The sequence below is a fragment of the Oryza sativa genome, chromosome 6, assembly GCF_034140825.1.
Source record: "Oryza sativa Japonica Group chromosome 6, ASM3414082v1".
Classification (NCBI taxonomy): Eukaryota; Viridiplantae; Streptophyta; class Magnoliopsida; order Poales; family Poaceae; genus Oryza; species Oryza sativa.
The window spans coordinates 13,695,400-13,711,278 of NC_089040.1; the positions used below are offsets into that span (position 1 = coordinate 13,695,400).

Below are 15,879 nucleotides of genomic sequence, written 5' to 3' on the forward strand. Positions count from 1 at the left end.
TTGTAGGAAACAAAGAACGAATAGTAACAGTGAAACGTTATACCCCCGAGAATAGTTCTCCGCTGGAGTTTGAGGCAGTATTGCCTCCGTTGATGTTGACGGGAGGCTCCTTCTCTTTGTATCTAGTGTTGCTGTTGTCACCAGTTGTCGACATGTTGGTGAAGATGATGCAGAGCTACCCAAAAACTTGATCGTCCGCCTACCCGTGTAGGTTCTCAAGCGGACAGAGTTTCGGAGGCACTTGCTTGTTCCGATCACCCGTGCACACGAGATGAACAGAACCGGAGAAACAGAGAGACAACGCAAAAACAGAAGGAGAGTATCGCCAAGGAACAACAACAGGAGGAAGACTCGATCTTTGAGAGCCTCTGCCTTGCGTTATATATATAGAGAGAGATCTCCATTACCACACAAAAAAAATCTCATTTGTTGTGAAGGTTACCACTGTCAGGGTTATGAATGAGGTATACCCTCTACCCTTGGACGTATGTTGTATACTGATACGGTATACCTGCGCGTATATGGATGTTTCCTATACATGTTAAGGAAATCCATCACGTAACAGAAACGGAGTCCACAGATGGAAGGAGTCATGCTCGGACAGAACTGGGTCGTTACTATATCGTGTGGGGTCCGATATCTCCGAGTTCTACTTGGAGATTGACTGACCCGCGGTATAAAAGGGACCCCCTGGGAGGACCTAAGGCATCGAATCTCACCACCAACACATCTGCCACAGCCTACGAAGCCGGAACCTACAGGAGCCAAGTCGCCGGGTGATCTAGTCGAACCAACTCGACTACGATCTCGTCGATACCATCGAGTTCCTTTATTCCCTTTGTAATCTGTGACTTCCATCATATAATCCCATACCAACTGGATTAGGGCTATTACCTACGAAGGGGCTTGAACCAGTATAATCTTTGTCTTCTGTTTGCTTGATGTTCTATTACGTAGATCCTCGTACCAGCGTACCCCAATACCCTCCATATCCGGTCCAAGGGTATCCCTCGTCGACAACCACAAAATAAATATTATTTGTTGTGAAGGTTACAACACAGTGAATCTCTCATTTGTTGTGGAGGTTACAACACAATGAATCTCTCATTTGTTGTGGAGGTTACAACACAATGAATTTCCTTTATTAATGGCAACTTTATTCTCATCTGTTACAAAACGGAAGAGCAGCAGGCAGGCTCGGCTCGATTGGCCACTTTGCATCGGCACACCCACGGCCGAGGCCGACTCAGCGCGCGCACGTGCGTGTGGCTGTCCAACCATCACCTCAACCGGTCAACGGAAAATCTCCAATATCACCATGTTTAAGTTGAGGTTCTTCCACCTAAATTTTCAAGGCAGTATTATTATCTCTAACATTACTTGTGGGCTCTTGAAATTTTAATTGAATTAAATTGGGCCTAGCCCATTTATTCCAACAGGTTCCACCACAACTAATCATTGTGCCAAACTACACCTCCATATTTTCTTGGCACAGAAACCAGTCTCAAATTTTTTTTAGTGACAAACATATCTTCCAAGTTGAAATGTTCTAAATTTTATTTTAATTAAAACTGCACACTACTGTGCCTAGAAGAGATTTTTCTGAATTTCATGTAAACTGGCAGATTCCATAAATCCCGCTAATTCGAAAGCCTTGTCATCAGTGCTAGATACATATTTCCAGATTTATTTGACTATTTGCTATATTTAAGCTGCCTTATTTTTTTTTATACTTTACCACCTCAAAGAATAAGTACATTGATAAACCTAATATTTTACGCATAAAATAGGAAGGTTGTTAACATATATTTTACCATGAATTCTAAATGCTTACACACAAACTTTCCTTTTACTAAAGTTATATGCTGTCTTTTTGGAAATCACATTTTATAATTTTTTTTATAATAATCATATTGCTGGAAGGATGTTTTCTGAGGCTATATAAATGTCAATTATTAAAATTAGATTGTCCACCAATCAACATATACTACTACAAAATCTCTTATTGGTGACGGTTCATAGTTACCAGTTTAATTGAAATCGGCACCTATTTATTTTAAAAGTGCTGGTTTAAAAAAATGCCACATATACTATAGTACTATCCTATTTGATTTGTGCCAAACCATTCAAAAACAGAATTAAAAATCAATTTAAGGGTTTTGTTGAATGTAGGATATTTTTTTAAGAAAAATGTTAAAAAAACAAAACATAATACATTTATATATTTTAGAGCAATTAAACAATATTCACGGGCTATAAATTTTTTGGTGCACCACAAGGAGCGCTCATTTTCTAGTATCTATGTAATACTGGCTAGCTCAATCCCTTGTAAACACATGAATATGTGAGGCAACAGGATAAATTTTGAGAGGAAAAAACATAGAGTAAAAGGTAGGTAGAACACCACTCATTGAAGGAAACATAGAAAAAAATTGCTGAAAATGATTTGACCTTCAATGTGTGGAATTGATTTAAATCAAGAAGCATTGATATGTAATATGCCGTCCTAACGCTATACCCACCAAAATATTTAGTAAAGCATTACCCTTCTCTAATTTGACAGCATCTTTAGATCACTTTAATACCTTGAGTAACTAGAGTGAAGTAGGCAACAGCAAAACATGAGTCGTTCCGAAAATATTATCTCTCTTCAGCCAGAAAAATGGAGACTATGTGGATCAGGAATTTTTTTGTTGATTCCTGCGAAATTGTAAACATGGAATATTAATATTGTTTTGGTCCCTATTGGTTCAAAATAGCTTCCATAAAGTAAAATAGTCTTGTCACTATAAACAGATGTCTATAGTGAAACTAAAGCAATTTCAAGGGTATGAATCTAAACAAGGTGCCAAGGTTTACAATCAGAAATTCAAGGAAGTAGCTAGAAACTATTTTCATAAGATAAGAAGCATAGACTATTTTCACACTTTTTGACCTGAACTCATGCGGTTAAGTTGCATCTACCTAATTCAAACATTTGAGTATTTGACGTGTGGCAATGAAACCATGACTCAGGTTACTCACATATCATAGCCCCCTGTGAAAGGGTGTGTAACCTATTAGTTGCAGTGACCTAAGTAGCACCCTAAGATTCTGAAAGTCTTCATGGGAACGAATTTCAGATTGGTTTGCTTGTAGGCTAAGTTCCCAATTTAAATGACTGTACTGCATATATCCCAATGGATCTTAAAACGTCATTGATATACTACAAATTCATTTTTCTTCTAAATATGTATATGTCAAATGTTTAAAATCAGATGTTTATTTCTTTTGGAGCATATGCATATGTTACCCGCTTGAAACCGGTTTACGTAACCTGACGAACGAACTAAGAGTGACATGACGTTGAAGACGGGGAAGATTTATGAAGAAATCAGGGAAAAGCAGAGTAGACAGTATTTTCATTTCATTTTTCATATCCCATTCGATTACAGGTTGTGTCTTAATATACTAGCAACACACGGAACCACCCTTTGGGCCCCACTCCAGCGAGAACACAATCAGCTTGTCTCTCTTTCCCGAATACATCTTCCCAACTCGAGTACGCCTTATAGATGTGCCCTTCCCCTGTTTGAGCCACCTCTTAGTGTTTTCATGTCATCCCGTTGTCACTTGCCGCATCCATCTTGGCTGCAGGCGCTACACAGGGTATGCCTTGTCGAGGCTTCGCTTGATCCGGTAGTGGCGCTCCAGTGAAATGGAAGGTTGGCCACAAAGCGGTGGCACCCCTGAACCCTAAACCAACAATGATACCCTTTCACTTGATCCGGCATAGGGGAATCAGCGCATATGGTGGCATCTTCTCCGCGGTGGGTGACGGCTAACAGAGCGGAGCATAATGAAGGAGAATCGGCGTAGGCAACGATATCTATTCCTCCCTGGCTAGCTTGGGCTTTCACGATGAGAGGGCAAGCGATTGTTTCGGCGGTGGTGCTAATCTGCCTAGGTACACCATAGGACGCACCGGTCCATTAGCAGGCCTGTGCGCCTAGAAGCAGGCTCTATCGCTACAGTAGCAGTTACTCCCTCTGTCCTACCGGATAAGACATTTCATAATACAATAAATCTAAACAAATAGAATATCTCATCCGTTACTAGGTTGTAATATTGTGGAATGGAGGGAGTAAGCCGCCCAAAGCTAACATAATGTATTACAAAATAGCGACAAGAACCACCTTGGTGTACCAAATGAATTACTGTACCACCCAAATTGACAAGAAAATTACAAATCAATAACAGGAACAGGGCCAACAAACGGATACACATAGTTTACTCATAATATCATGGATCAATCTCGCTAGAAGCGCTTCAACTGTCAAGTCCAAGCTCAATCTGTTAGAATAGACAAGAGCACACTATTTTTTGGGGTATCACGGTGAAATCATTTTTTCGAAATACATGTTACCCCCTCCCTTCTTAACTCCTTGTACGGCTGTATCTGACTTAGCAAACAAAATTGTTCAAGGTCAACCACACTATCAAAATCGCTCTACTTTCTTGCTGAGAGATTCTGCTTTGTGTTCACTGCTAGCAGTTACAATATAACCAGCACCAACCTGAAATCATTTCAACATATAAAAGGTTATAAAGACAATTTCAATGTGGCGTCTCTATAACAGGGCTAAATATAAAATTATTCATTTTTATTTTATATATACAAGGGTGAAAAGCAATATCATCAACTGTACCTTCACCGCTTGACATGAATAAAACATTTCCCCTCTAAAGTTTTAATCACTTCTAAGTTTAAGTAAAATTGGTGCACAAAGAGGGAAAAAAATAGGTACCTGACAATCTTTCAAAACAGCACGTTCTTGAAGTTGCACATTATTGCATATCACAGAACCTTGTATGTGACAACCATCTTCAATAACCACATGGTTCATCACGACAGAATTGACAATCTAAAACAAAGGAATATAATAATTAAATGTTCAGATCAACAAAGAAACTTTTATCTCCAATCAGAAGTAATTAGTTGTAGTATTCCACCAAATGACCTACTGCATTGAAACTATGATATAAAAACAGTGGCAAGGTAGCATATACTGATTACTAGCTATCAAATGATACTATCAAGTAGAACAAAGGAATTTGTAATAAATTGGCATGAAACAACAAAGTAATAGTATTATTACCTTTACATTTGAACCAATTCGACAATGACGGCCAATAACAGATCGCTTCACACTACATTTGTCACCTAATTGTGAACCCTCAGCAAGCATGCATTGTGGTCCGATCTATAAATAATCAAATATTACAAGGAAAATAGGCCAAAATAGAAGCTCGTCATTTAAGAAGTTTTGACACAACAGAATAGAGAGAATTGCTATTTTTCATTAATCTAACAAAAAAAATTAAAACATAGGGTCCTCAATGCCAACACTACAAAAGAAGATTCATCATTCCAGCAACCAGGATCAGACAAACATACTGAACTTCTCATCAAAGAAAAATTGAATTAAAGAATCTGGTTTTGTAAGGAAAATACTTTGGAAGAATGAGTTCAAATGAAATAAAAAATAACAAAGATCCCATGCAGTATTTATGAAGCATGAAGGTAGTATTCTACTTGAGTTGTAACAGTGAAAAGTGCCAGCACTGATAGATTTACGCTTCCCTCTCTAGTACTTATCTAAAGTCATACAATATTATTGCTAGTCCTAGTATCTATGTACAAAGATCCAATCATTTTAGAGGCCATGTTAAAATGGAACACTAGTCACTTTTTGTCAGCAGAGAGAACATTATCATCTTCAATCCAACACATGTAAATTTGCACATACAAGACTTGATTGAATAAAGAATGTTCGCATTCTATATTTAACTTTTATTTTTTATGTATTTCAGCAACCATTTCATGGTTCTAAAACTAAAATAGCTATGAAATCAGACTTACTGTAGTCTTCGATCCAAGCACAGAAGTTGGATGGATGATGTTGTTCTGTGCAGAGAAGGAATAACCGGACAAGTGACTAGCATCCCCTACAACCTGTTAAATTATGGTTAGCATTCAAGTAAGAACAGCAATATTGCAACAAAAAAAATTGGCATTTACTACAGGATGAGAAATTTACATCTCGGTTGATATCACAGTATGCCTGAATGGAGTTCAAACGATGACAGTACTTGCTTTTAGTAGCAATATAGACACAGCACCTATATGTTCCTCCAGATGATAACAAATCTTTCTTAAAAGCAGATGGTGCAAGTATGCGATGCTGTGATAGACACTGCAAATGACTATTGGATGGAACTGTAGTATCGCCAGTTTCATCAACGGTTGTTCCCTCACCTCCTGATGAAGATGATTTCTACACAAATTTGACCAAAATTATGAAGTGCTTAGAAATAGAGTTAAGAGACCATCAAACAACAAGAAATTGAGTACGAACATACCAACTGACTCCTCACTAAGTATGGTAGGACTTCAAGTCTAATGCTACGGTATGATTCTTTCTCTTCCAGTATATTCTGTAATGTTGTCCTGTGACCAACAGACAGCAAGATATTACTGGATTGGGCATTGGGACATTTGCCCACACAAAACTAAAGGGAAATAGAACAACTCAACTACCTCTTAAAAGCATACAGATGTGCATCCATCAGATCACTTCGAATTTCCATCTAGCAAGAGGAAGATGGTTAGTTAAGATTACAATACAATAGAAAACTCTAACTGAATACATTCGAGTCTCCCGCATTCAAGTTATAGAATAGGATGATAGAGTCAAATTCGAAACGTGACACTACATTCCAGTGAAAATAAAACTATTGTCCACACAGTCACTTGCCCTGTCAATCATTCATGGTCATCACAAGTCATGCTCAGACAATTCTGAATTTCCAACTAAATTAATGCAAGAATACATAGACAAAAATGACTATCCTTAAAAGGAACTCTGAAGTACTCAGCTAATATCTCTAAAAAGTTTTCCCTCCTTTGTCAGGTCCCACTTATTAGATGTACTGCTCCAGTCAGTCAGTGCACTACCCTTAACAATGTGTTTGGATGAGGTAATCTTTTGGGGGAAATAGCGACAAGTTAAGATTTATATGAAATCCCAAAGCAAGAATCCTTAGAATGCACACGTATCCACAATAAAAATCATGAAGCCCTTTTTGAACCAAAGGAGAAATGGAGAACTTTAAATCCTATAGGGAAAAGGAGCATATGAAGCTTTAGCCTTGTTCTTGAGTCCTGCTTTTTCTGGATGTTATTCAAACAGGAGTTTTAAACTTTAAATGGGACCCCTCTCATGGCGCTTCTATTTAAAATAATATGCCCTCAGTGCTCTATGTTTCTTTATTGTCACCAAGCAGTAATAACAGAAGCCTCTCGCCATGCAGATCAAGCCTGCTCGACCAGAAAGCGCGCTTTCTGACTATTCCTTCCCTGCTGCCATATAAAAGAATTTGCTAATACTAATAATGCAGGATATATTATATGGTGAAGCCTGTTATACAGTGCCTGACTGCCTGTCTCAGTAAAGTTTGATTGCCTTGAACCCATTACAAAGAAACTTTATTGTGCCTACCAAGAACCAAAAGAATAGAGATATGTCTTGAGCTCTTCTCAAAAACTAAAATTAAGTTTTGAAATCTCTATCACACTCAACATATTTTTTTACCAGATATTTTTGTGACATGTCATGTGTTATGGCACATAACAAGTGCAGCACAGCCAATATATATTTCTGTTAGCAAACAAAATCATTTCATATACAGGGTTACACGTTCCGTACCTCGCCTACAGCTCGGATTTTTCGCTTGTAAACACGTACATCTTTTTCAACATCGGTTCCTGCCAGTCGGAATCGACAAGCATATGAATCATGATTCATGAATAACAGCTACTAATCAACTTTAAAACCTTTTTAACAAGACATACAAACCTGATACAATATGCAACAAGAATTGCCTTGTTATGTCTAGCCCAACTATATTCAGTCGAGTTGGTTTTTTAGCTTTATCTTTCCCTCCAGAAGAAGCAGCATCTGAAGGACCACTGATAGGAACAGAACATAGTAAAGCAGTAACAGCGGCACCATTTCTTCTATGAGTAGCAGCAACAGCCCCAGGAAGTACATCAGTTACTAGGTCGCCGCTAATCACCTATTGTAACAAGGTTCTAATACATTAATATCTACATTACACTTAGCATGCATATTTTAGCATTCTTAAGGTTCTATAAAAGCATTAACATTACCAAAACATCATTTGCAGTCAGTCGCTTTGAAATAGCTCGTAGTGCACCAGCTGTTCCAATGTCCTCTGGAACTGCCACAACCTATACAAGAGAAAGATAAGTTACTCCCAAAGACTGATACACTCCACATAGACACGAGACCTATTTCAATAAAAAAAATCGGAAAATACTATAGTTGAGATATGTGAGTTGCAAAATACGAGCGTATCTGAGAATGGCATGTGGGTCCTGGACCCACATCAATGACAGATACATTAGTATTTTCCAGTTCCATGATTTTTGCGATGGTACCAGGCAAATTGGCCTATTTTAATTTGAGGAACCAAAGAAAAAATCTAATGGACAACTAAAACTAATGATTAGAAGATAACACAGACAAAAATATAAATGAAATCCAAACATAAACCCAAGGAGTTGAAGCCGCTAAAAAATGGAGGATTTTAGCAATACATCATGCTGACTGTGTCTCTAACTCTCTATCAGAAGCTGAAATTTTCATATTATAACATATTAATGAAAAGCAATGATTAGACAGGGCAAAGACTTCAATCACACATTATTTTAAGTTTCACAGAAGACTTATGATATTGAATTAGCTTCATTCTGTTGGAAGGTGTATCAAAGTGAAAAAAGTGCAGAAGAGTGCATCAAAATATGCTCATACACATATATGTATTCAAGTAGCCAGTTAGCCACAAGCCAATGTTAAACTACGTATTGTGATGGATGTCAAATATTCAAACAAAAGCAACGAATAACAACTTAACATGCAAGATATCAGCAGAATGTGCCCATCTAATTTGTCCAATCAATCAACCACGCTCTGCTAAGAAAAACAAACTACGATATTAAACAAAAAGAGATGAACAATGTTCTATGTTCCTCTATTGCTATGTGAAATATTGTAAGTTCTAACCATTTAGACTGCTCGCCTATGTTTGAACCTTAAAGGGGCAATTGCAAATTTACCACTACTTTGAATCGTTATTGCAAAATTGCCACTAGAAAATTGCAAAAATGCCACTAGAACTGTCATTCGAGTGGCATCCTTGCAATATTGAAAAAACCGGTGGCAAATTTACAAATGCCCCAAACTTAAAAGGACAGGGCGGGATTGGAGATTGCAATAACTACAATGTAGATCTTATGTTCAAAGGGAAATGCAGAATAGTGGAAATTCCTAAGAGCAACCACAATGTGGCAAAAAACCAGGTAACAAGCATTTATTTCAAGCCTACTACCCAATAGTAAGCATTGTGGGAAGAGGTAGTAGTTACTACCTGGTATTTGTGCTATTGCCGGCAACAACCAAATAAAATATGAAGATTCTGACAGGATCCAGGTAATGGAGGGTTGGGATGGATGGATTTTTTCAGGTGGACCCCACCTTGTTTACCACTACACTCATATAAGCATTGTGAGAAGAGTTGCAGCTTACTACCTCCTGGTCATGGGGCCCATCTTATTTACTAGTTGGGTAAGATACATTGCGCATGCCCTAATAAATAAGCTTTATCTGGGATGTAAAACGCCAACTGTAGTCAGTAGACACTGGCTTCATTCTTTCGCAATACAAATCTGCCACTGGGGTTTTCCTTTGGTTCCAAAACAAAAGGCCAGCTCGTAATAGATTGGACAGACACTGAACATAGAGGGGCAGCATTTCAATTAATTTAGACGAATAGGTACACAGCCTTTTTGGCCCTGTTTGGGGGAGCTTGTCCCAGCTGCAGCTTTTCCCAAAAGCTGCTTCTGGTAGAAGCTGCCCCAAACAGTCCACAGCTTCTGAGAATCTGTAGTTACAGATTCTGAAAAATGAACTAAGAAGCCAGAAGCTGGAGAAGCTGGGTTTCAAAGCTTTTCCATATTTTTAGAAGCTGGCTACCAAACAGCTGCTTCTCAGAATCTAAAGCTCCCCCAAACAGGCCCTTTGACTGATTTCACAATAAATACACCTAGCCAACCAATTTTCACTAAAAAATAATCATAACAGCCTTAGAACTAGGAAACTTGATTATATCATGCTTTCTGAAGCTGACCATATCATGCTGCTTCATATACCATAACTCCTTTAGCATTCAAACCTTCTTAATATCATTACCTTGAGAACCCAGATAAGCAAGCACACAACTGTATAATATGCACGGCACCACGAGACTATCTCCGTGAAAAAAACTCCATCATACACGAAAATTAAAAGGAGTTCATCCATACAATACAGCAACCTGAACAAAATGATTCAATGATATCTCCACAAGAGAAATTCTTTTGCAAACTATGCAAAAGTTAGCCCATAGATACCCATGACATCTAACAAAGAAAGAAACATGAATATAAATTCAGCTGATTCTGACAGCAAAGGGAAACACCTAGGGTCTATCATACTTCAATCAATCGAAAGCCAAATTAGGCTTCGAGCTCACCTCCACGAGAAGGCGGTCTAGGTAGGCGCTCGAGGCCCAAGCTCCGACGAGTCGCGCGGCCTCCTGCCCCTCCACCACCTGCACCGTGCGAAACACCCGCATCAGCCACAATCCCCCCACCATTTTTCAAGCCGCGTCCAAGCAGAAACACGCGAGCTCGCGCGCTCACCACGATGATGTCCTTGAGGTCGCTGGCCTCGAGGAGGTCGAGCACGTAGGAGAGCACGGGGCGGTTGGCGACGGGGAGGAGCGCCTTGGGGACATCCTGCGGGAGAAGAGGAAGAGGGTCACAGTTAGGGCGCCGGAGTTAAAAGACGGCGGTGGGGAGGAGAGGACCTTGGAGACGAGGGGCGAGAGCTTCTCGGAGGTGCCCCCGGCGAGGACGACGACCTGGAAGTCCATCTCCGACGGCGGGGAAGCGTCGGCGACGGCGGCGCTTGGTCGCGTCGGGAGTCTGGACTAGGGAAGGAGGAGAGATCGTTTGCTGCTCACCATGGTGGGGTTTGGGGAGAGCTGGCAAAATGGGCCGCCCGGCCCGACCCGACACGGCCCGGTGGCGGGCTGTGCCGTGCCAGCCTCACGTACACAGGCCGGCCCGAGCACGAATCGGCCCATGGTCCAGAGGCGGCTTGTTTGGCCCGCAAATAGAATTAGTAAACTAAATAAAACGAAAGAAGGGGAAAAAAAGTAATTGTGGGTTTAGAGGGCTGCTACCCCACGGGATTCCGTTGCTCCTAGCATTCACGGGATAACTAAAATCCCGAGAGATGTAGATGTAGAGGAAGAACAACAGAAGACAAGGCAAGATTGCGCCCATCAACTATTTAACTTTGACTAAATTTGTTTACCATTATTATTGAAATGGTGATACTAATAATCTAACAGAAAGTATTATGAACACCGAATAATGGATTGATGATTTTATCAGTGTTTGGAGAGAATTTTAACTAGAATCTCCCCACCCAGGGAAATAAGATGTGCGGGCATGCCAGTGTACTAAGTACACAAAAATAAAATGGACGAAGAAAAATGCATTTTATTATAATTCTCGAAGAATTAAAAAATACAAAATCCTTGGACAAATACGCTCCACGGCCCATAGGCAAGGTGGATCTGACTTGGCGATTGTGATCTCCTGGTTCCCGGGGTCTCGGAAGACACCCGGTTAATTACTCTCGTGGGTGAAACCCGTGAGATACCTCCGATTAAGGTACGCTGGTCATCGTCGTCCGTCTTCGCTTCACGTCCTCCCATGCATGATGGTGATGATGGTATAGATGTGTGTGAGTGGGTGCCGGCAGTGTTCGCGGCCTCGTCAGTCCGCACGCCGGTGTTGGTGATGTCGTCTTGATGTCGACTCTGCCCGCCCTGCCATTTAGCCTCGTCGGTGGAGGTGAAGATGGTGCTTGTAGTGGGAACTAGCATGGCATTGGCTGGGGTGAGAATAAGATCACGGTGCTGGTAGTGGTGCCGAGCTCGAGTATGTTCATGGTAGCCATGAAGAGGTCATCAGCGAAAGCATGAATGACATCGGTGGTGGCGTCGAGCTTGAGAGTATATATGCCGATGGTGGTCACGAAGAAGTCATCCGTATATGTATTGATATCGCTAGGAGCAATAGAGACACCGGTGGAGATTCCAAGCTTGTGGTCACTGGCGGTTGGGGTAGCATCACCCATCTAGTCTCCACGACACCGGTTGACCATCATCATGGCACAGGAGTTAGCCTTCTGATCGCTGCAGCACACACTTAGTATCAAGTGGCTGTAGGGGATGTTAGGGGCGTAGCGAAACCTGGGAGCGATGGATAACACTCCAGGTGTCGGTGGCCCTATTTTATATGAGCCGACAATCGGGGCCAAACTCAAATGATGTTGAGCCACCTCCGATCGTAATGGCTTGAGTCGGGAGTGAGCATATGGCGGCCATGAAGAAGCCGTCATGTGTATGGGCGCTGCAGAGTGACAGAGACACCAGTGGGGATGCCGAGCTCGTTTATTAACAGCTAGCGGCTCCAAATTTGCACGTTGACGATGAATGCATGATTGGCGTCGGCAACGACGACAAGGCCGTGCTTGTCATTGGCAGAGAAACAATCTGCACGGGCGATGATCACCAGGAACAGCCGAACAGGTTTGCCATTGGTGACAGCCACGAGGATAAATGTATGCCAATGATCGATGAAAGACGAGGATACTTCTGGTTTGTGGACGAGATCACATCACCGGCGTCGATGGCAGTCATGAAGACGCCCTGGCGGTGCGGGTCTGAGAGTATGACTGGCGACAGTGGCGAGTCGACAATCATCATCGATGACGGTGTACATATAAGGATTTTGTCATCAAGCGGTCAAGGCCGGCGAGCATGACACTGTAGCTCTTGGTATGAGGATGATCCCGACGTGCCGAAGCGAAAGCGTCGTGGATGGATGGCACGACGACCTCGGCCGGCTGAAGCGAAGGGATCATGGCTGGACTCGGTTACGACGTGCGGGCACCAAGCAATGGTGCTCCAGCGTTCTCCTCGGGCGGCTCGACAATTGTAACGTGAGGAAGATCATAGCACTGGCGAGGATGACTTAGTAGACGTCGGCGGCGACCCGCAGAGGCTACGACGAGCGTGGGGGACTGAGGGCGTCGCCGATTAGTAGTCTCAGTGGGACATCCCTGCCCAGCAAGGCTGCATCATGACAGGTGCCGGCAACAGGGTCTGACGATACCATCGCGGCTTGTGGATGACATGTTAGTGACCTCCGGTCTCCGGATATCGGCAACCAGCACCTTGGCGACCTGAGAATATAATGGCCTTCTCCGGTGGGCAACGGACGGTGACGGAGACGAACGTTAGTTGGCAATGCCTCGTCGTCTATGGATTTGGGCGGCTCAGCGGCGTCCACGGGACCACGGCCACTCCAACAAGATAGTTCATGACGCAGCCGGAGGTAATGACGCCTTGCGTGCACCGAGTAGTGGTGCTCCGGCCGGCGTTCTCTTCAAGCAGCAAGGCAATGAGTGTGAAGAAGATAGCTGCGTTGATGAGGGCGAGCGGACGTCGACGGCGTTGCGGAGAAGAGGCCACGACCGGCAAGGCGACGACGTCCAAGCATCCCGGCGACATCGCCGCACCATGCAGAAACATCGTCTCAACCTTGATGGAGACTTGCGGATGACGTCAACGGATCGGTTGGCCTGGCAACTCTGGCGATGGCGGTGCATCCGACATCTTCTCTGCTGAGGAGCATCGTCCCGGCATGCATGCACTGAAATGGAGCAAAGGGATGAAAAGATAATAGGCTAGTTACCCATGGCAGTGAACTGGAGCGGCATCGTCTCCCTGGTGATCGTCTCCTCCTTAGCGCGCTTCCTCAGCACACGTGCCTCCTCGCCGGACGCCGAGGTACGGCAGCCGATGTCGCCGGCCGCAGAACACGCACGTTCCCGCCGAGGCACTCAGCGCAGCGCAGCGCCTGAAGGCCGCGACGGCAGTGGCGACGGTGTGAGCTTGCAGGCTCTCTCGGCTGCCTGCCTCTCTGTGTCCTCTCTCTGCTGCCTCTGTCTGTTTTTCTCCTTGTGAATTTGCTTGGCCTTTTATAGCAGCTGCAGGTCGGTGCATATGCATGCCCGTGCATGGCTTTACCAAAAAAATGCTGAATGCGGAGATTATAACTTGCCATTTAGTTGTCTCACTTCTATACTTGTGTTCTTCAGGAAGCTTCCTGTTGATTAAAGTAGGAAATGGATGTGCTATTTTTCATCTAACCGTGATACTGTGAATGATGTATTTCCATTAAAATGATATATCCTGAAATTATACCATCAAGAGGAGATATGATCATATGTATTTCCATGTTGTTATATTGATCAGGAGCGATCATGTCCACATCTAGCAGATTTGTGGGCCCGGCTAGATAAATGGCACTTCTGGCAGGTCCGGTGAATAGCTAAGTACTGATGATTTGCTGCATGTGTGTGCTTATCGGCAATTAGCTATGACTAGGTACTAATTCCCCTTCTTTAAATAATCATGGAATGCACACATGAAAGTAAATCACAGGCAAACAACCAAGTATTTCCTTGCGCGTGACTTGCCCATTAGTTCTCAACTACAGTACTCCGCACAATTCATTTTTATAATTAATTTATAAAAAAAGCGCACAAAATTTCGTCGAACAATCAGTGAGAATAATAATGTGATTATGATACTTAGCCTGAGATAACGATATCGGGTGGCTGATATCAGTGTGAGATGAGGAATGCCTCACACAAGTAGGGAATCCGGCGGCGTGATTATCAGATGAGGGTATCACTAGTTGGAGAGAAAAATGGGTTGAAGGAACAAGATTACGACGATTATGTTAATACCTCTGCAGTGTGGATTTAACTCATTTACTATGGTTAATGTCCTTTATTATTTATTGGCCGTTAATATCTATGGGTAGTAGTATTTTCTTTTGTCTTTAAAAAATATATATATAGCTATATGTACTAATCTTGCTGAGTATGTATAACATATTCATATATTATTATTATTATTTGATGTGCATAGAAACTATTTAAGATGAGATGCCAGAGGGAAATGGTGACATGCAAACCTAGTGGAGAGTGTGGTCTACTTAGTCTTTAGAGGCATCCAGAGGTCATACTTGCATGCTAAGTATAGGGTATCGTCCTGGTAATAATAAGTTCGTCAGTGAATCAACCGATGTAATATGCAATGTATCTGGTGAAAAAAAAAGTAATAATAATAAATGGAACCACTGTTGTAGGTGTCCAAGCTCCAGTTTTGATGGTTAGACACTGCATCTTGCTTTGTATATATGCGTATAAGGATACGACAGACTGTCACGGAAAAAAAATATTTGGGTCGTGACAACCCCTATATGTATGCTTATTTATTTTCTTCCATAATGACCCAAGGAGGTCATCCGAAACACATGCATCGTTAATAAAGTTCAAATCTAAAGCTCCACGTTCTTCTCTTCTCTTCTTCATGCTTCTCTTCTCTTCTTCCGAAACACATGCCCCTAGACATTGTTCTTCTTCCTGCTTCTCTTCTCTTCTCTTTTCTTACTTCTCTCTTTTCTTCTCTTCTCTTCTTCAGCGGTGTCACTCTCGCGCTGCCTGCCGCGAGCGCTGCTCCACCCTGCCATGCTTGCTCCGGCCCGTGCTCCTAGGCCTCCTCGTCGTGCTCCCTCGCTGTCAATCGTGGCGGTCCTCGGAAGCGGCGATGAAGGACAACGCCGAC

At 42.3% G+C, this 15,879-nt stretch overlaps 1 protein-coding gene across 1 annotated transcript; it reads right to left on the bottom strand.

The window, feature by feature from the left end:
• Positions 1-4,067: 4,067 nt before the first annotated feature.
• LOC4340947 (uncharacterized) lies at positions 4,068-11,118 on the bottom strand. Its single transcript, XM_015789023.3, has 13 exons — positions 10,972-11,118; positions 10,805-10,900; positions 10,636-10,713; positions 8,213-8,293; positions 7,899-8,118; positions 7,749-7,807; positions 6,581-6,630; positions 6,403-6,490; positions 6,081-6,317; positions 5,903-5,995; positions 5,139-5,243; positions 4,788-4,904; positions 4,068-4,556 (listed from the first exon to the last, which is right to left on the bottom strand). Exons 1-13 carry the CDS (start codon positions 11,035-11,037, stop codon positions 4,479-4,481), a joined length of 1,368 nt encoding a protein of 455 aa, XP_015644509.1. The 5' UTR covers positions 11,038-11,118; the 3' UTR covers positions 4,068-4,478.
• Positions 11,119-15,879: the final 4,761 nt, after the last annotated feature.

What these genes read in the sequence shown, in the direction of transcription:
- LOC4340947 (XM_015789023.3), bottom strand. Translation starts at nt 11,037, where the DNA reads ATGGACTTCCAGGTCGTCGTCCTCGCCGGGGGCACCTCCGAGAAGCTC. An exon ending in AAATCCGAGCTGTAGGCGAG is followed by an intron (nt 6,631 to 7,748) that starts GTACGGAACGTG and finishes TCCTCTTGCTAG; the next exon opens with ATGGAAATTCGAAGTGATCT. An exon ending in GAATTGGTTCAAATGTAAAG is followed by an intron (nt 4,905 to 5,138) that starts GTAATAATACTA and finishes CCTTTGTTTTAG; the next exon opens with ATTGTCAATTCTGTCGTGAT.